Below are 20565 nucleotides of genomic sequence, written 5' to 3' on the forward strand. Positions count from 1 at the left end.
GTAACCTTGCAAGCACCTTAGGTCAACATAAAGGTCCAATATTTGCCCTGAAGTGGAACAAAAAGGGGAATTATATTTTAAGTGCTGGTGTTGATAAAGTGAGTTCTAAAAATACTTAATTATAACTTCTAAGTGTGCTGACTCAGTGAGCATGTGCTGTTGAATTCCATAAGACTGTTTTCTTGTGCTCCAGATGCTGTGGGGAGTTGTGGGGAGTTTCTTTAATTTGTTCTAATGTGTGTTGGATTTCCTTGGGTTAAGTGACTGAGAACGTTTTTGAGACTTCACATAAATACGTGAATTTTTGTGTGGAAGTTTGTTTTAAAAAACTCTCCATTTGCTCCCTATTTAAAATAGCATCTTAAATGAAAGAAAGAACTGCTTCTACTACTTAAATATATGGTTTTATCAACCACAGCAGTTTCCAAGAAGGAAGTTATCTTACACGTACTGACTGCATTTTTGGCTCATCTAATTATGGAAACTGTTGTATTTGGATAAAATATATATGGCTTCCTTTACAAACATGCAAAATATGGTGGTTCTCAACTGAAAATTGAGCAAAAGCTCATTTCAGCTAAGTGCATATTAGAGATTAAAATGAACAGATGACTGCTGATGATGAGCAGAAATCCATTAAAACTGAAACTGGAAAATAAACACTTGCCTAACTTTTGACATCTGAAAAATTAGATTTGTGTGTCATCTTTGGCTTCCTTTGTAAAGTATGGAGAGAAAAATGGTACTTCCAAGTGATGAGTTGCATGTCCTGTGTTACAGTGGGATGCACAGACAGTGCTCCTCTCCAGTAGTCAAGGGAAATGCACTCAGACTCACTCTGATTTGTAGGGTGGATGAATCTGTATTTTCACATAGTTGTAAAAATGGAAATTTGTGAGAATTGAGTTTTATTCCTTTTAATACTGGCCCGTATGCAGCTCCATTTGTCTCCTAACAACAGTTCCCAGTAATAGCAGTGATTCTTCATGAGATCTGTTATCACCAAGGTGAGGCAGCCTTCATTTATTTCCTCAAAGTACATACTGCCAGTAAGCTGACAGTTCACCTAGATGGTAGTTTTGAGTTGGGAAATTGCTTACGTGTGCTGTGGGAATGATTTAAACCTGTAGTAAGCAAAGCGTACTTCAGTCTGTCCTGCCACAGTAGCAGGAAGTGGTAGGTACTCTGCAGCTAAACAGTTTATGTTATCATTTAATTATTAGAAATGTAGTATCACTTAGGTTTGCAGTCAAATTCAACTTGCATCTTCGGAGAAAGGAAGTCTTACTTGATAACTGAAACAGCTGTAACAAAATGCTTATTATAAATCTGTTGTACTGTCCTCTGGCATTATTCAGTGAGAATATGCCTATTTTTAGCAGTTACATTACTTCCTCTATAGGGGTGATACTTCTATATCCACACTTAGATAATTATTCTGTAATATTTGGAAGGGATTTCTGTTTATTCAGCTGTACAGCACACAAGGCTCTCTGCAGTCAGTAATTCTACAATTGCTTCTCAGTGGTCCTCAGAACTCTTCTCTCTATTTGTTCTCTGAGCTGAACAGTCACTAACCATTTTTTCCCCCTTCTTCCTTATGCAGACAACAATAATTTGGGATGCTCACACAGGAGAAGCTAAACAGCAGTTTCCTTTCCATTCAGGTAATCTTTGCAGAGCTCATGTTACTGATGTAAAATACACATCTTAATTTTACCAGCCTATTGTAAAAATCTGTCTGCCAGAGAAAAAACAAATTGTGAACCAGTATTTTTGTGCCTTAACTATTCTGAGTAGCATGGTTTCTGGCTTTATCCCCCTTTAAGTGGGATAGGTTTCTATGAGAAGCAGCTTTGAAAGTCAAACTGAGCTCCAGAAGAGGATTTAGATGCCAGCCAAGACTACTCTGCTGAATGCTTGTGTCGTTATCTATGTACTTGAGTAGTATCAAGGTTAAAATGGTAACTTTAAAAGGAAGCAAATGCGGATCTCTCAACAGTTTGCATTCTCTGTGGCAAGCATGAAGGTCCTCAGGGGTTTCTCATCTTTTAGTTTTAACTTGAATTTCTTTTGTATTTGCTTTGTCTAATTATCAGTAGTCAACAGCAATCTTACTTGGACTATCAGTTGTACATCTTGTCCTTCTCAAGAACACAGGAGACAGATTCTGATACAAGATATAGACAAGATATAGATTCTGAGTAGTCTTGAGTAACAGCAATCACTGATGTAATCATAAATTCACATGAGATCAGACTTTTAAGATGATGATTGAATTCATAATCCAGACCTGGTGAATTGTCACAATTAAATATTTCTGATGAGCATAGTCAAACTGAGATTAAAACCGTCAAAAACATTACAGGTTCTGATGCTATAAAGGTTCACTGTAACTAATCATTGTTTCATACAGCAGTCATACACAGGGTACTTACTGGTATTAAAAAACACATCGTTCTGATTCTAAGATGTTAATTTCCACAGTCTTAAATTCGATTTCCAGTTGGTCTCATTCTCAAATACTCACATTTGTTTGCAAAAGAAATGGCTGCTCAGTGGAAGACAAAAATTATGTCCATACACACAGCAGATCCATACTCTACATTTTTGTCACTCCAAGTTTATTAATTCAGTTGTCAGTTTGGAGGAGCCAGTGTCTGTTGACACATTTTCTCATTGCAGCATTTATTTATCAATCAGAACTGTTCCACTAAACCACATTTTGCACTGTATAATGTTGTAGGTAATGAAATTCTTAGGTTTACTAATCCCTAGCTATTGATCTAAATAGTTATGGGTTCAGAACCTGGTTACCTCTTCAGAATCATGTTCACTGAAGTGTATCTGTCTTAGCAACATCCATTGGGGACGCATCATCATTCTCCCTTTAGCAAGTTGAAAACTTTAATATTTATTCCAGTGCAATACAAGAAAAATTGTTATTACATGTGCTGTCTTTCAACCATTAGACATGACTGAATTGAATTTATCATTTCAAATAAGTCTTGATAGGAATGTACAAAACAACACATTACAGATAGGCCAAAAGCATATGAACAAATTCATGCCCCTTAAAATCAGTAGAAATCTTTGTCCCTAGACAATTCTAAAGCCAAGACCTCATCTTGACCTTCTTGCTTCACCTTTTCACTAGAACAGACTGACTGCAAATTACTCACCATATCTGGAATCTGAAAATCTTATCAATACAGAGATTAAATGTGGCATTTAAACGTCTGGTCTGTTTCATGTAGTTATTTATCCAGTAAACATATGATTAACCACACTAATAAATGAATCTGTATTAATTATCAACATTGTATAATTCAAATTATACAGTAATGCAAATCCATTGCTTCAGGTGCCAGTGGCTTTCAGAAAATTACTTTTCAACTCATGTCTCATGCTAGATATTAGCCCCAAAGATATATAGCTGTTAATGAAGACAGATCTTTTGTTTGCTCTGGAACAGTAATACAAGTTTAACTTATCCTATTGTATTTAAGCTTGCAGCTTAAAAAGTAAAAGACAAACAGGCAGTTAGAGAAACAAAATCTTTCACTGTTTCCTGATTCTTATTCCCATTCATCAGGAATCTCAAAGTAATCTGCCTCTCTTACACAGATTTCCTTTACAGTTCTACAAGGAATGGATTCCTTACCTGTCACAGAGCTTTATTAAGAATTTTCTTTAATATTCTAAATAAATACTTGTATTTGAAACAATTCCAGCCCTCTGTTCTCATTTAAAGAGCTATCAGATGGTCAAGTGACGTTCAGTCTCATTTGACAGTTCATGAAAATTAGAGCAGAAAAAATGTATTTAAATAGAATAGGCTTGGCAGAACAGGTATCTTTTTACCTCTGTATTATAAAAGTATTTCTCTAAGCATCTTTGCATTAAGGCATTTCTTATTTTCATTTTAACAACAAACTTACATTATACTGTTGCCAGAGAGAGATTCAACTTTGCTTTCTAGACACCAGTCTCATTCTGAGAAATTCACTTCTCACCAGTGTGCAGAAAATGATGATTACTGTGTTTTGGCAAGTCCCATATCATCCTCTGGAGGGCGGCAAAACTCTTTCTTGAATTGAAAAAAAGAAAGAAAAAAAAAACATGCAGCAGACACAGAAACACTTACTGTAAAGATTTAGAGATTTTTTACAATTTTGCACACAAGTTACAGTTACGTGCTGAGGTGCTGTCGATGTACAAAGTTTCAGTAGTTCAGTCTCCATTATTGACAAACCCTCTTCAGAAACTCATCCTGTGATTTCAGATAGGTTTGATCAATGTACTGATCTTAAATCTATCCACAGCCAAATTTAATTGAATACAGATATTGATCCACTTGTGTCTGCACAGAGCAGCAGGTTTGCACTCATTGTTGTGCAGAGTATAAAGGAAGATGGCCACGAGCTCCTCCCTCCCGTGTGTAGTATCTGACATTCACATTCTGATCAAACTCTAACCCAGCTGAAATCATCTTCTTTCTTCAGAATTGTTTTTTTTCCCAACAGCTTGGTTGGACTGGCTTACAGAGAAATGAATGGTACGTGAGCAGGATAGTTTTGCCCTCTTTTGTCCAAAAGATTCTCACAGCTAGGTCCTGCACAAAGATCTAAATCACCCACTGCAAAAGAGAAAATTTCGGACAATGTCTGTCAGGCCTGCAACTAGTTGCAGGTGGTAGGTCCACAACAAGTTTTTAGTTTCTTTGATCCACGTGGGTGACAGAAGGAAAATGATTGGGGTTGAATATTTCTTTGCTGTGTTCCCTGATGTTCCGTCTGTTGTTTCTGCTTCACAGCTCCTGCTCTGGATGTAGACTGGCAGAACAACACTACTTTTGCCTCCTGCAGCACTGACATGTGCATTCACGTGTGCAGACTTGGCTGTGATCGTCCCGTTAAAACCTTTCAAGGACACACAGTAAGTTTAAGAAGTCTAAAATGTTAGTGATTAAGTCACAGCCGCAAGTAATAACGATGACAGCTGATGTGTTTGCATTCTGGAGCCGCTGGCATTATATCCCATTGCTTCCCTAAAAACATATTCTTCGGGAGTGAGTCACTGCCTGTGAGAAGGGATAAACTGTTCTAAATCATTGCAGGAGGCAAAACCTGCAACTTAAACAATGAGACTATTTATATGTAGCAGGAGCTGCAGACTGAAGGCACATAAATAAATAAGATTTTGTTTACCACTGGTGTAATTTCCTTCAGAAAGTGAGAACGATGAATAAGAAGAGAACAGTTTACCTCCAGTCGTTCAGTTTTAAAATCAATTTCGTCTAATATCTGTTTAAGATGTATTTTACAACTCATTTTTTAGTACAGAGTGCCTGTTAAAGGCTAGTTTTTCCAGCTTTCATTCATGAGAAAACTGCTATCGGATACAGACCTGTAATGTAGATATTAACTCCCAGAACTGGCTATCTCCACACAGAGGAAGAGTAATGCTTTTGGGGACCTCTAGCTAGTCTGTGGTTAAACTCACATTAGGCTGCCATTTTATGGCAAGTTCTGTGTTCCTACTTGCAGAACGGTGGTTTTTATGATTATATGAATTGCACCATTTTGCACACAGACCAAATTTTGCCTTCAAATATTTGTACAGTTCCTCTTAATGTCAATTGAAACGTGTAAAACGGATAAAGCGAAATCAACATGTTTTCCAGGATTATTTTCACTGAGACTCTGAGTCAGTCTGTGCTTTCAAAAAAAAGATTCTTTTTCCTTTTTGTGCAATGCTCTTTTAAACTACAGATGTATGACCCTCAAAAAAGCACCAGAAACTTTCTGATTGCCATGGGGATACATTTGGTTTAGTTAATTGCAAAGTGCTATAAAAACTAACCTGGAAAAAATCATGAAATATTCAGTATGCTGAATTTTGTCAGAAATACAGTCTTTTAGAGAGGCCTGTGTTGTAGAACTGCAATACTAAGAATGATAAAGTCCACAGAACTCTGTGCCCCACTGGTATTTTCTGTTGTAGATCTGCTAAATATTAAGCTAAGAAATACTTCAGTTTAAAAATCAGTTAATGATGTGTTATGATTCTGTCTGGATTGAGGGTTTATTTAAATCCTTGCAGTTGAGGAGTTTGAGAGTGGTTGCACTAGAAAAACGTATCAGAAGACTGATTGTGTGTGCTTTTCACAAACGCAAAATGGTGACCATTCCTACATGATGTTTAGAGAGTTTCTTACGGAGGCAGCTCTTGTTTTGTTCGCCCATAGAGCAAAGAGCTGCAATTTGTAGTTCACCTTGTTGGAGACATAAAGCTTGAGCGCCCTCTGCTGGGTGCCCAGTACAATGCGGGTAACCTGAATATTCACCTAATAAAATCACTCTTTATTTCAGAATGAGGTTAATGCTATCAAGTGGGACCCATCTGGCATGCTACTAGCATCTTGCTCTGATGATATGACATTAAAGGTAATATAATCTCCACACCTGCTGATCAGAAAGTAAAGACAAAAATTTGGTTTTCAATCTTCTCAGAATCTTCTCCGGAATAATATATTATATGACTGAATACTCTTCATGAACAATAGTTTAATTTATCACACGTTTCTTAAAGCCAATGGGAAAGATTGAAAATAGAGAAGTAGCCACTGGGAAAACTGAAACGTCCTATCCAAATAAATATCAAGTGGCCGATAAGTCACTGTCACAGAATATTCTTAGTTTAAATGTACACATATATATATTTATATACAGATGTATATATACCTGCTTGCCTGTCAATGGAAGTTCATAGCAACTTCCTTATGCCGAGAAGCAGTCTATTGCAAAAGAAAAAAAAGTAAAGGTAAAGAATTTTCCCCTTGGAGTCTTTCTGTCTGAAAGTAATTTCATTGAAGTCATCTGATTTTTTTTTCTAAAAGCCTTGGCCAAAGCAGTGGGACAGGACATTAATATTCAGAGCCCAGCAAAAATCTGAAGTGCTCTCTGAAAATACTTCTTTATCCATTCATTGTATAGGAAGCCTAAGGCAGCTGTACTGCTGGTTTACTTGCCTCTGTTAGGTACTCAAAGGTAGATGGGATTCATCCAGATTCTGTCTTGGGAATAACATTGGCTACCAGGCCACAGCACTGTACCAGCAAAGTACTGTTAGTACAGAGAGGCTCTGGGCTTGCCGAAATACTTCTTGTCATGGAGCTTTTCCAGCCCAAACTCTTCTCAGTCTTGCTGCTCCTTCCCAGCTGCGTTAAATGAAGGCTACGTATATACAGGAAGATCTGTATTGTAAGAACTAAGCCCTCCTTCTGGACTGCAGAGCTAGCCCGACGCTGCTGTTAATATATACTGTTTTCTCTGAGCAAAGCAAACATCCCAGGCAAGATACAGGTTTGCAAACAGAATTGCACTAGTAATACACATTTCTCATAACATAATTGAGTTAAAGCTTGTATCGCTTTCCACTGCTGATCAACACAGGTAAGGCAAGAGGCATTTCTAGTGCACACAGCCTATGTGTAAGAATAGAAACAGAGAGCAGCAAAACTTATAACTGTAGATGAGAGCGAGGTTAACACTGCTGTTTGGAGTATTTTCTCTTAATATGTAGCCATGTAATGTGTTCTGCTCCATCCTGTTCTGTCTTCGCCACATTCCCTCTGGAGTCTCATTCCCTGTGAATTCTAGAAACATTTTTCTAGACTATTCAGAGGAGTGGAAATTTACAGAAAATAGGGCTAGGAGAGACATAAAGAGGACACCTCATCTTGTATTCTACTACAGAGCATATTGCAGTAACCAGTGTTACTCTGCATACACATTCTGACCCCATGGTCAGAGTGACCCAATTCCACACTGTGTTTTAAAAACCACCATGGATTGTTGGTACCAGTTCATTTTTCTGACTGAATTTGGCACAAGAGTCATTTGCTATCACTGGCCTAGCCAAAGGCCTCTATCACTCCTTCAGTGACAGAGACTGCAAATCCTTTTCAGGCAAATTTTATTCTTCCTTTGGAAACAAATCCTCTCCAGCTTTTTTTTTTAGTTTTTGATATTTTTCTGCAACTTCTTGGAATATGTTGCCTTTTAGCTATAGAATATATCTCCTATAAAAGTTTTGTGTAACACTTCCAAAAGTAGACGTGGGTATGCTGCTGAAAAGTCATCATAAGAACCTATCATTTCCCTCACAGTGCAAATTATAACAAGTGAGTTAAATTCTTCCTACTTTTTTGGTATCTTTCCAAAATGGACTGTTTCTGACTTATTGTGCTTGCTGTGAATTAGTCCTGTTAGCATAGTCTTATTTCCTCAGTTACCTGAAGAACATATTTACTATGTTACCTGCTGTCTCTGCTGTATGTTGTTTATCTTGCATTTAACTGTTTGGCTATGCAGCACTGCATACATAGCTGATCTTCTTCCATCATCCATACTGTTAAAAATACCAGGAAAACAAATGGAGTTTGGGAAGAAAAGGAAAATCTGACTTGGCTGTTGGGAAAATTGCTACATGCTAAGCAGTTACAAAGAGATTACTCTTATTCTGTAAGATGACTGCTGTTGGGTTCTGTGACTCAAACTGCAAGTTGAACTTCTCTGAATAGAATAACTTCAGATTCTGTATGAAAATACATGCATTGGCAATGGCCAGCATAGCATCTATTCAGTTCTTCTGATCGATTGAATAAGTACTATTAAATGTGTGGCACTTTTCCCACATGGGTCTGTTCTGACGTGTGCGTGGTAGGTATCAAACTGCTGTATTAATAAACTCAAATTAGGTTGTGTTTATGTATATGTATGTGTGTCTGGATGCTAAGTAAACAAACTGCAAGAATAACATGGAGAGAACTGAAATAATTCACCTGAGATTTTTAATGTTGCTGTTTTTACCCCTTTGCAATTACTCTAATATAGATTTGGAGTATGAAGCAAGATACCTGTGTACATGACCTTCAAGCTCACAGCAAAGAGATTTATACTATCAAATGGAGTCCCACAGGACCAGGCACCAGCAACCCAAACTCCAACATAATGTTAGCAAGGTAAAAATACACCTCTTTCTATTGCCTACCAAGGAGAAGAATCATTGTTCTGACATGTAATTCCACTGCCACCTTGCTGTCAGTCTTCTGTTTACAGTTCTAATAAGCCATCTGGTGAATAAAGTAAACAGTACTTGCACTTCTAAATCAGGGGGATGGATACAAAAGGCAGAGGAATTGTATCTGAAAGACGAAAAAGAAGAGGAGTTGAGTCATAGGATATTTTAACTTTTTGGTTATCTCGATAAAATGATTGTAAATGTGGCGTTGTACCTTCATATCCAGCATCTGGTTGTTATGAGTGCATGTTTTAAATGAAACAGATGGCAGCCTGTTAAGCCAGTCGGAATGTGTTCTAACAAGGGTCATCAGTTCACCTGGACAGATACTGACTGTTTTTGAAGTCTTGTTAATTAATGGATAACGCTCAAAATTCTACTTAAAAATCTGTTCAAAATTCTTCTATGAGTTTAGGAAATCTGGTTACTTGTAGAATGCCAATTAAGGGTTAGTACCATGAGATTATCAAATCAGTTCATGATGTTTTCAATTTGGGAAAGAATTGCACTGAGTTGTTCTATTTCTTTTATTCCTCAGTCTGGTAGTGGACATGGAAGAATTTGGCTTTCTTGGAGTTGTTCTTCTAGTATCATTTTTAGTACCAGTTATTTCCCTTGCCTTTCTCTATGACCACAGTTGGGGATGTAGATGATCTATAACAACCAACAAAAAAAAAAAAAAAAAAAGAGAAACCAGCACTGAAACAAAACAAAAAGAATCACAATTCTAGAGAATTGCAGAATGTTTATTAATAAAAAGCACAAATTCTTAAGGACTAGATTTCTCTAAGATTTCTCTGGAACAGTTTATCCTATTAATGGCAATGTGCATTTTACCTTCCTGGATAACAGCAGGTGGAACCTCAGAAAGTGGAGCCTGGCCTTCTTTGGGCTAAGACCTACATGTGAGAATTCAGTTCTGTAGGTACAGTCCTTGTCATGGAGAATGTACAATTTAACGTGTTAAGGTTTTGCTGTTCTGTTTGAAACATTGTTTTCTGCTTAGCCAGAAAAAATAAAACTCTTGGTATTCTTTTCAGGCATTGACAGTATCAAACTACAAATGGATTAACACCCAAACTAAGACATGCTTTGTGTTTGAATGCTTCTTGTAGTGCTTCATTTGATTCCACTGTTCGGCTGTGGGACGTTGACCGAGGTGTCTGCATCCATACGTTAACAAAACATCAAGAGCCTGTCTACAGTGTAGCTTTTAGTCCCGATGGAAAATATCTAGCCAGTGGGTCCTTTGACAAATGTGTCCATATATGGAATACTCAGGTACTATTTTGATTCATGTGAATGACACATTAAGAGCAAAAACATAAATGGAAAATATATATACCTCTGTAATGATAGGATTAGCCTGCTTGTACTGACTGATAGAAATCCCAGCGTAATGGTTGAGTCACTAGAAATAAGTGATGCTTGTATTTAGTAACAAGATGAGTTCAGTTGTGAATCTGATGCACCTGGCTTATCCTTTGTGGTGGTGAGATGAGGGATACAAAGGGAATACAGACTAGGGATGGGAGATACTCCAGAGAAAGGTGGAGCATTTGGAGTTTTTTCTTCCCAAAGCCAAGAAGTTCTTTCCACTCATGTACTAGATCCTAAGTACTGAAAACAAGCTAAAATTGCTGGGTTCTACTTTCATGTCCACACAGCTTTTTTTCTGAAACTGTTTGGTGATCTGTACGTGCTTGGAAACTGGAAGTTCTCCCGTTACTTGTTTCTAATGCAAGGAGATGTATATTGCACAGAGAACTTGGGGAAGACCCAGTCTCTCATACTGATGGCTAAAGTGCCACACAGTTCCACAGTTCCGTGGATGTGGTTTTGAATATTGATGCCAAAGCACTGAATTAAACAATAAACTTTAGAGGGAGACATCTCAGCTTAACTCCACAGACCTTTACTGCTGTAGAGCTGACAAAAACAGATGTTTAAGATTCATAGTGTAGATTTCTTTCTGGATGAGCCTGTTTCTCTTCAGTATCAAAGACCAGTTTCTTAACTTTAGCATCTTACAAAGATGACTAGACTGTAGTAAGGTGAGATGAACAGTTCCCACGCACCACCACTGTCTTCTCTTTAATATAGTGACACAGAAAAAGAAGGAACTTCCGTGTTGAACATTTGCATGCTCTCTTGCTTTGTAGAGTGGAACTCTAGTACATAGCTACCGAGGCACCGGAGGCATCTTTGAAGTCTGCTGGAATGCTAGAGGAGACAAAGTGGGAGCAAGCGCATCAGATGGATCGGTAAGAAGCTTTCCACGTTGTAAATGTTGAGAGGCAGTTATTCTTCTGGAGAGTGTCAATGAAAAACATGTATGCCATGTTGCCTTTTCTGGACAGGACTCAAGGTATACACAGCTCCAGACAGAAATAAGTACTTCTGTGGAGTATATTAGAACTGCTCCTGATTTGAAAGGTTTTGTATGCTAGGAGGTGATGCTTTTATTGAAAATGAAGAGTGCTTGTGGAATTGGTAAATATTGTCAAAGATGGGGATGAATTTTAAGTACGTACTTCATAAGAACAGCGGTAGTGTTCTTAAATGTCAGTTTTTACTGAGTGATCATGCATTCTCAGAGTTGGTCTGGGGCTTTCTAATTTTACCCCACAGAAGAAATGTACTTTTGAATAGTACCTGTGGGAGCAGTTTTTCAGTACAATACCCAGCAAGTTCATCCCGTGGTAAAGGAAAGCTACTGCTGAACATAAACTAATTATTCATTACAGGTTTTTTTTTGTTACTTGTTAAAAAATTCAGTTAAAGCATGATCAGCTTGTGAAGGACACATAGCTGCTATACATCAACTAAAATGACTCTTCTACACATCTGGCTGGCATAATTCTACTGTACAGTAGTATTTTTCCACTGTTTTTAATGAAGGGTACACATAGAACACGATTCAGTTATTTGAGTTGTACCATTTGAACTGGTGCCATGCCTGGCTTCCAATAGCTGCTCCAACTGGGCACTTATCTGCTCTATGTCCTGTGTCGTGCCTGACCAGCCTGTGCATATATTTTGGAAATACTTCAAAAATTGAAGGGTTTAAGCAACTAAATAAAGCATATAGTTGTATAAAGGATGTGCCACCAGAATGCTTGTTTGTAACTCAATGCAATCCCAGTTAAGCCTTCAGTGTATCTTTTCTACTTCTGTTTTGTCCCCTTGCTTGCGTGCATGTAAACAGGTCCTCAAGACAGACTTGATTTGAAGCCTGGGAGTATAGCACACAGCTGGCTGATCAGCCTGTATTCTGGGCTGTATATAAGTAGGAATTCCAGATAACTTTTGAAAATGTTTCTTAATCCTGAGTCTTTTTTCTCTAGGTTTGTGTTCTAGATCTGCGGAAGTAAAAGTGAAGTTTTAGAAGAAATTTCAAATGGACCAGCAGTGAATGTGTGGGGAGAAGCACTCTTCAAAACTATTCTTAACAGCTCCAGAACTGTACGAACTTGAACAAAGTTAGAGTGTACTGTGAAACCAACTCTCCCTGGCCACAGGTGTCTAGTATTTTGTCCGTAACCTTCATCAAGGAGTAAAAACACAGTCACTTCAGAGGGGGAGGGAATGGTTTCCACCTGGAACATTCAGCCTTGGAAGCATGAAGCCACCAGCTAGGCATTGCACTGTTTGGTTTGCGTCTGAGAACTTGCTCTGATGGCTGGGAAAAAAAGCTGTGCCAAAAAAAAATTAATAAAAAAAAAAAAAAAGAAAAATGCTGTGATAAACCAAAAGGGAAAAAAAAAAAAAAGTCCTCCTCCATGCGGTGTTGTATTTTTTTCCTTCCAATTTGGACACTACAGTTGCTCTCCCAAAGGACGTTCAAAGACCAGTTTGTACTGATGAAATGCTCAACTTTGTAATCACAACACTTTCTATTTTCTAGACTACTTTTTTTGTTCAGTGGTTTTTCTATCAGCTGGAATATTATAGCCTGGAGGATCCCAGGCTTAGGATGAACTTTTGTTGTTTTCCTTTTATTTCTCCCTTCCACTCCCAACTTCTCCTTCCTTTTTTTTCTCCTTTTTCTTCTTGCCCATTTTTTTTTCTTTTTTTCCCTGTATGCCCATAGTAGATGTAGCCAGGTGGACATGACAATGAAAATTTTTGACAGACTGCTTCTCCTCTCTTCTCTGTTTCTTTTCCTTTCTTTCTCTCCGTTTAAAAGAAAAAGAATCCTCCTTGCTTCAGATCTTAGCGTCTCAAGGGCACTTTGAGCAAATTGTGTAATAAGTGCTTTATATAAGAATGCAGTGCTGGGGAAGATTTTTACAGGAGAAAGATGACTTTTAACAGAAAGAACCCAGTGTATTTTTGGAAAAAAAATATTTTTTATGTTGAACACAGTTTTAAAAGCTGAAAATGGCCACCAAATGTAGACCAGTTGTGTAATTCAAGGAAAAATAATGACAGAATCCAAGGAACGTGAAAGGTGCAGTATCCTTTTTGTCTTCTCTCTCAGAAAGTGCTGTAAGGCCGAACGCCATCTGATAACATAAATGCCAGTCATTTATTAAGAGACCTCTTCCAGCAGCCAGAGATTTATACGTCTCTTCTCACTTTTGTGGCTGTTTGATGATTTACGCTTATTAAAAGGAATTTGTAGCTTTGAGACCATAAATACAATATTCAGTTTTGTGAGTGCATATTTTTGTTTATCCTCAGTAACGTGGGGAAAATGATTGTCCATCTTCTTTCCTCAAGAGACAGTTCAGATTTCATACGGACCGTATGTTTGGCTGCCCGTGTCTTTGTTGGGCAGTGCTGCCCTCCACTATTCTTGGCATTCATCCCATCAGCTGTTTCTATTCCAGTGAGTCAGTGACTTAATGGGACCAACTGGACCAAGATACATTGACGGTGGCTATCAGTGTTGAAGAATGGACTCTTGCCACACTCCTGACCATCTGTGGTCGGCACATGCCTAAAACCGGGCTCTTCCTTTGCATCTGGAAGTGCATCACCCTCTGCCTTGTGTTCTCCATGTGTCAAAAAAGACTCTGGGTCTGCAGATGGAGGGTCACTGTCTGTCCAGACAGGTTTAGCTTTGAGTGCTCAAAAGACAACATAGAATTCGTAGAACTCTCAATTTGATGAGGACCTGATAAACAATATATCAACTATATTTCTTAACATATATATCATGATAAAGTTATAGTGGGCAAGAACGACAATAAAGACTTCTGAAGTACCACCTATCCAGTTTGGACATGATTTCCTTACTGTGAGCTAGACATCTGCAGATGAAGATTTCTGTACTGTAAGAGCAAATGATGGATGCAGGAAAGGTATAGGAAAGCCAAAGGCAGAGCTTGCTAGAAGTGGTGTAAATGCTGAGGCAGCCTTCGGTTGGTGGCTGTGTTATTCAGACAGATCCTCAGAACTGCCTGAGCTGAGCTGCTATCCTCCCTAGCCTGCAGGCAAGGTAAGGGTTTGTAGGACAGAGAAAAGGAAACTGAGAACTGAAAATCGCACAGCACATTCCCACCCAAAGTCACTATTTCTGTAACACAGAATCTGTCCTTTGATTTGACCACAGCTGCTGAAGTAGTGATTTGATCCGAGCAAAAAACAAGAGCCTTGATACTGAACTGGTGGTGCAAGACTACTGGGCAACAGCATAGTGGAATTTGTATTTCCTTTTTTCTCTTGTATTTTCCTCTCTTTGTACTTGAATCTTTACATTACCTGAGTCCTTTCTGTGGAACCAGGCACTGCCAGCTTCAGTTGCTTTTCTTAAAGATACGTATTTGGAAAGGAGAAAATAAGGAAAATAAGTAGCTGCAGAAAGTGCTAATTAGTCTGAGGGGAAAGCAGCTGTATGGTATTTTGGTTATTAATTACAATTAGGCTTGTTTATAATTTGTATCAGAGAACTGGACACTGGATGGTATTGAGAACTGTTTTCAGTGTCAAATATGTCTCTGTAGTTTGTAGATTCCTGCTCCAGGAGTGTGGCTGTAAATGAGCACAAACAGCTTTGCACTGTTTTATAGCAGCTACGTGCTCCTGCTAATTTAAGTCACTATTTACAAAAGAGTACTTACTAGAAGAGAGACTTGAATTTGAATACGAAGGTTTTATGTGGTTTTCTGAAGCACAGTTGGGTTGATGCTTGGAGAAGAGTCATTGCATGTACATGGTTAACTTCCCAAGCTGCTTATGGGTGGCATTTCTGAGAACATCACACAAAAGTTTCCAGTCTGCAGAGAGCAGAGGGCAGAGTGGATGGGGCCCTGGGCTGGCTCTTGTTGCCCATTGTGCAATGCTTGAATTCAGCCAGACCTCAGGATTCAAAGACATGGGCTTGTTCAATCTGAGTTTGGCTGTGCCACATGGCTGCCTCCTTGCTCAGCCTGAGCTTTGTGCTTGTTCCAGAAATAGATACTGTAGGTACCTCAGCAGTGTCAACAGTGTGTGCTTCTTTTTTCTTTCTCCTTTTTGCAAACTGCTGGTGAGAATGACGCCTTTCCTCTGCCAGTCTGCATGGAGGTAAGAAGCCAAGAAAATTCTGATATGGGTAGGTTCGCAAAGCTTCTTTGTGAGGGAGGCTGCCCTTCTGGGAGTTCTCTGGACAAACCCATCAGATTGGCAAGCACCATGTTGGACGAGCCAACAAAACTTTATTCCCCTCCCTAAAAACTGGAAGATCCTCTGAGATACTGCAGTAGGTAGCTTTCAAATAAAAAGTGTGCAGCTGTTGAGTCTGAGGAGAGCTAAAGATGTAGTTGCAAAGGATAATCCTGTCCCAGCAAGCTGGTGCCTTTAGGACATAGGCAGTGAGAAGGATTCTCCAGGCATCAGTTCAAGGCAAAATCTAAACCTAGGCCTTTGGGACTACTCTCACTTTCCTCTGTTGCTGAAGAAACATCCCTAGGCTAACACTGCCATTTTGTGGCTGCCCCTGGAACAGAATAGCATGAAACAACAGGCCAGCAGACTTGAGCAATGTTCTCATGCAGTAATTTTGGATTTTGTTTATAGGTGTTTTTTTTTTAGTGAGAGAGAATTAAAAAAAAAAAAAAACAACAGCCACCTAAGTGACCAAACAGGACTGTGGAACCATCAAGAAGCTGATTGGATTTTGTCATTGCTGGCTGTCTGGAACTGGGCCTTGAAGTGAAAAAAACAATTTGTGAAAAACCTCTCTGCTCTGTGGGCTAGAAGGATACTGGATCTTTTATACAGAAAACACTGGGTCCCTTATGGGGCACTAACGGGCCTGACTTACAGGGTTATACACACATTAACCCCATGCTACATCTTAGAAATTTCCTTTTAATTTGTTTAAAAAAAAAATGAGAAAAAATAGCTAATTTTAGAGCCAAGTGAAGTGCACTTTGTCAAATGTAAGGGTCTGCTTTGTTTTTGGGTTTCTTTTTTCTTTTTCCCTTTTTAATTTTTCCTCCTTTTTTCCTCCTTTTGCCTTTTTAAAAGATGTGGTTCTTTGTCAATTGCAGAAATGTTCTTTCAGCCACTCACTGAAATTCTGAATTCTGGCTTCTGCAGTTTTTATTGTCTGTGTCAGACTTGCAGCCAGACTTGGTTCTCATTTCAGCATTTCCCAGGTTCTGTTGAAACAACATCAACCCTTATTTTGTTTCTCCCCCACCCACACTTTCTTCAAATTCACCTTGTGTATTGTAGCTCATTTGTTTTAAGGAGAGAATCAACAGATCATATTCAGTGTCTTGAATAAATTGCTATATTTTGATATTAGAGAATTCTGTGCGTGTTGTTCCTTATTCTTTCCTGGCAGTTTCGCATTCCGTGCTTGAGAGCTGCGGTTGGGTGACTGAACTGTTCAGTTTTATTTTCCCCCAGTGATGAGTTTTTCGAAGTCCATCATTTTAAAAAGTGCAGAAGGCTGCAGTACTGAGCATTGGCCTGAGCAGATGTTCAGGAACCATTTTGGCTAAGGCTGGGTTAAGGTAATTAAAAAAGAAAAAATTTCTTCATATGAAATACATTGGAGTCCAGCTTGATGTACATATATTGTTAATCTTTTCTTCAAGCTGTTGAGGCCTTAAATTTAATCCTGCTTGAGCAACTGGAGGTTTTCCAAAGACATTGGAATATTCCAGCTCATGCCCTAGGGCTTCCATTCTTCTTTTCAGCCATTACCAGAGGTATCAAGAAAAAAAGGATGCCTGTACCTGCACAGATTCCCAAGGAAAGCAAGATTCCTGCAGTTGTCCCCTCCAAGAGCCCCTATGGCATTCCCTGAGAGCTCCTCTGCTGGCCTGAGCATCACAGCACCAGTGCCTCAAAGACACAGTGGGGTTTCTGAGCTTTAACAGCCTACATGTTGACTTGTAGCTGGGTTTTCCTCCACAAAATGGGACCCACAGTGCACATGGGATTTTTGCTTTGTGACCATGTACCACATGACCATTTGCCTAAGCTAAGGCTTAAAGATTCTTAAGAGCCTTCAAAAGGAGTTAGTGCAAAGACCGCACATGGTCTTACATATCACAGTATTCAATTTTCAGGTATTTAAGAACTTCATATGAAACGTTTGGGACAAATCACCTGTTAGAAAGTCCTGCGTGATGATAATCACAGCATCACAGAATGGTTTGGGTTGGAAGGGACCTCAAAGCCACCCCAGCCCCAACCCCTGCCATGGGCAGGGCTGCCCTCTACCAGCTGAGCTGCCCAACCTGGCCTTGAGTGCCTCCAGGGATGGGGCACCACATCTTCTCTGGGCAGCTGTGCCAGCACCTCACCAACCTCTGAGTAGAGAATTTCCTCCTAACATCTCACTTAAATCTACTCGTAATTAAAAACCGTTTCCCCTTGCCCTATCACCGCTGACAAAGAGTCTCTCTCCAGCTGTCCCATAAGCCCTTCAGGTACTGGAAGGCCTCTGTAAGGTCTCACCAAAGACTTTTCTATAGACATTCCCTCAGGCAGGATCAGCATATTATCATGCTATGAAATACCCAAGAAAGAGAAAATAATTCTGTTTTTGTCTCAGTTTATGCCCTGAAGTTTGTCCAGCATTAATATACAATGAATTCCCTATAAACGTGTGAGTTGAAAGCAGCAGAACAAATATATTCAGCTCTCACAAGACCAGAAACCACCAGAGGTCTTCACTGTGGCTTCTCAAAGGAATGCTGGAGAGCTCGCAAATGAGAGCCACTGCAGGGCTAAAGCTTTAACACAGCACTATGTAAAAGCTGCCGCTTTACTGCTTCTTAATAAATTCCATGCTATAGTCCTACTTTTAGTCACATCGTTTCCACTCACATTTCAAGAAAATGTACTACTGTCAAACTAAACCTGCAGTTTACTTTATTTATCCTATAAATATTTACTTAGCCTGTAGACTATTTGACAAGTAACACTTGAAGCATTGAGCAGTCCCAAGCACTTGCTTCTTACTCCTGTCAGAGAGCAACACAATAAAAGGGCATTTGTTAAACCTGTTCTGGGAAGGTGCAATATTGCAGCATTGCACTCAAAACCTCTTCCCTGTCGTCTTTCTATGCATCATTTCCCATAAAGGGAAGATCAGTGTCATCCATTACAAGCCCACACAAATTTATACTGAAGCTCAGTGCTCTGAAAAATAGTATTTAAAGCTTTGAAGTCTCTCAAGTGAAGAAATGACTCACTTGGCAAGGAATTTGTCATTCTCGCTGACTCTTTTCCCAACAGGAAGGAAGATCTTTGCTTCCTTAGAGATAGTTTTCTACTTCCTTTTGAATACATCCACAAAACCCAAAGAACACAAAACCTAATAGCCACAGGAAAGCAGCTATCGCCTCTTTTCCTGCTGCAAAGCCTAGCATCTTCTGCCTCCATAGGAGAAGCCTTGACTTCACTGTGTCAATCATCGGTATTTACCTCAATACAGAAGATTGAGGAAAGATTCTGCTCACCTCTTTCCAAGTCCTTCCTGTTACAAACTGAGACCAAAGTGGCATCTCTGTCCTTAGTGATGGTGATTCATCACAGTAAAAAAGCTTTAACAAATATGAGAAGGGCTTTAGCTGAGAAGCACTCGTGTCCTGCTGTTCAAAACCAGAATTATTTCCCTGTGCTTCTTTATGTCAACTGAACCAACAGAGAATTGTGTCCCTACACACAGTGTTGTTATTCCTGAAAAACTCTCAACAGTATCTTGAAGGGAAAGACAGAAAGGTCAAAACCTTGGAAGGGTTTTTGAGGCCTTCTGCAATCCATACAGCTGCAGTGTTGTGCCAGAGGGACTGCAAGAGATGTCACTGCTGAGAATACCTTCATTGTCTCCTCTGGTTGTGGCTGGGACCACAGGTTCCTGAGAATGCCAGAAATCTGATGGGAAAAGTCCACAGCATGATGCTATCACTGTGGTAAGTCCTGGAAAATAGCTGTTTGTCAGCTTCTTTTCCGCAGCTGGTTTGTGGAGAATACTGATAAAAGCTAAAAAAAAACAACCACATCTGACTGCCCACTCAGTCGCCTTCCTTCATGGAAGAGGACACAGGCAGAGAGCCTATGGAGCAGTCAGCCCACACAGACACCCACTGTTATCTGTGGCCACATTAAAGAGCCAGGTCTCATGATTTAGTCAGGCAATAGCAATCAAAGCAATTAAAAGTCAAACCTTCAGAATTCTCCAGAGAGAATGGCTTTCCTACTTGGGACTGTTGCAGCACGGAGACATTTCTGAAGACTGGGGTAAGTTCTACAGCACTCTCCTCACATTCAAGGAAGATCGGCCTGTGACATAGAAAATCCTGAATCTCCTGTACAGAACATCTTTTAAAATGGCCTTGGTACAAATAAGTGGGCTCTGCCTGCAAAAGATCCATGGGGTTTAGGTGGTTTTTCCAAATGCAGATTCAGAAAATGAATGTCATGGGAACAGCCAACATTTCACACCACTGAAGAATTCTCCAAGAGTCCTCCTGAGACTGGCAAAGCTGACAGGAGATTAATTGTATACATCACTGAAGACCCCTTACCAACAAAGAATCATTCTTCTCAGAACAAACATCAACTTCCTTCCTGCCTGCCTTGCCATAGTGTCTGTGAAGGGAGCAGAAATGATAGGAGCTCTGGTGGGGAGAGAGGAGGGATCCTAAGAGCAGCCCCAAGCGAGAGTTTCTTCCACAGCTTTCTTGGGAAACAGCACACACACAGCTTTCATAGAATCATAGAATCATAGAATGGCCTGGGTTGAAAAGGACCACAATGATCACCAGGTTTCAACCCCCTGCTATGTGCAGGGTCACCAACCACCAGACCAGGCTGCCCAGAGCCACATCCAGCCTGGCCTTGAATGTTTCCAGGGATGGGGCATCCACAGCCTCCTTGGACAACTTGCTGCACTGTGTCACCACCCTCTGTTACTTTTTCTAAAGCCAAATCTATTCCAGCAGGAACTGAATTCACAACAGCGCTTCTAGCAGAAAAGAAAGATATCTATACATGGTCACTTCACCACTTCCTTCCACTTTCTGA

The 20565-nt window shown here is 39.5% G+C and overlaps 1 protein-coding gene across 3 annotated transcripts in view; it reads left to right on the top strand.

Annotated features, from left to right (window-relative positions):
* The window catches only part of TBL1X (transducin beta like 1 X-linked), a 202879-nt gene extending 186050 nt beyond the window's left edge, over positions 1 to 16829 (top strand). For all 3 annotated transcript variants that reach the window (XM_042866869.1, XM_042866871.1, XM_042866870.1), the window contains 8 exons: positions 1 to 98; positions 1607 to 1667; positions 4817 to 4938; positions 6375 to 6449; positions 8901 to 9028; positions 10203 to 10368; positions 11250 to 11351; positions 12435 to 16829. In XM_042866869.1, the coding sequence (XP_042722803.1) occupies positions 1 to 98; positions 1607 to 1667; positions 4817 to 4938; positions 6375 to 6449; positions 8901 to 9028; positions 10203 to 10368; positions 11250 to 11351; positions 12435 to 12461 (779 nt within the window). In that variant the 3' untranslated portion in view covers positions 12462 to 16829. The remainder of the gene's footprint in view (positions 99 to 1606; positions 1668 to 4816; positions 4939 to 6374; positions 6450 to 8900; positions 9029 to 10202; positions 10369 to 11249; positions 11352 to 12434) is intronic.
* The last annotated feature ends 3736 nt before the right edge of the window (positions 16830 to 20565 follow it).

This window comes from Lagopus leucura, unplaced genomic scaffold (assembly GCF_019238085.1).
Source record: "Lagopus leucura isolate 7727_CA_CO unplaced genomic scaffold, USGS_WTPT01 Super-Scaffold_100001, whole genome shotgun sequence".
Lineage (NCBI taxonomy): Eukaryota > Metazoa > Chordata > Aves > Galliformes > Phasianidae > Lagopus > Lagopus leucura.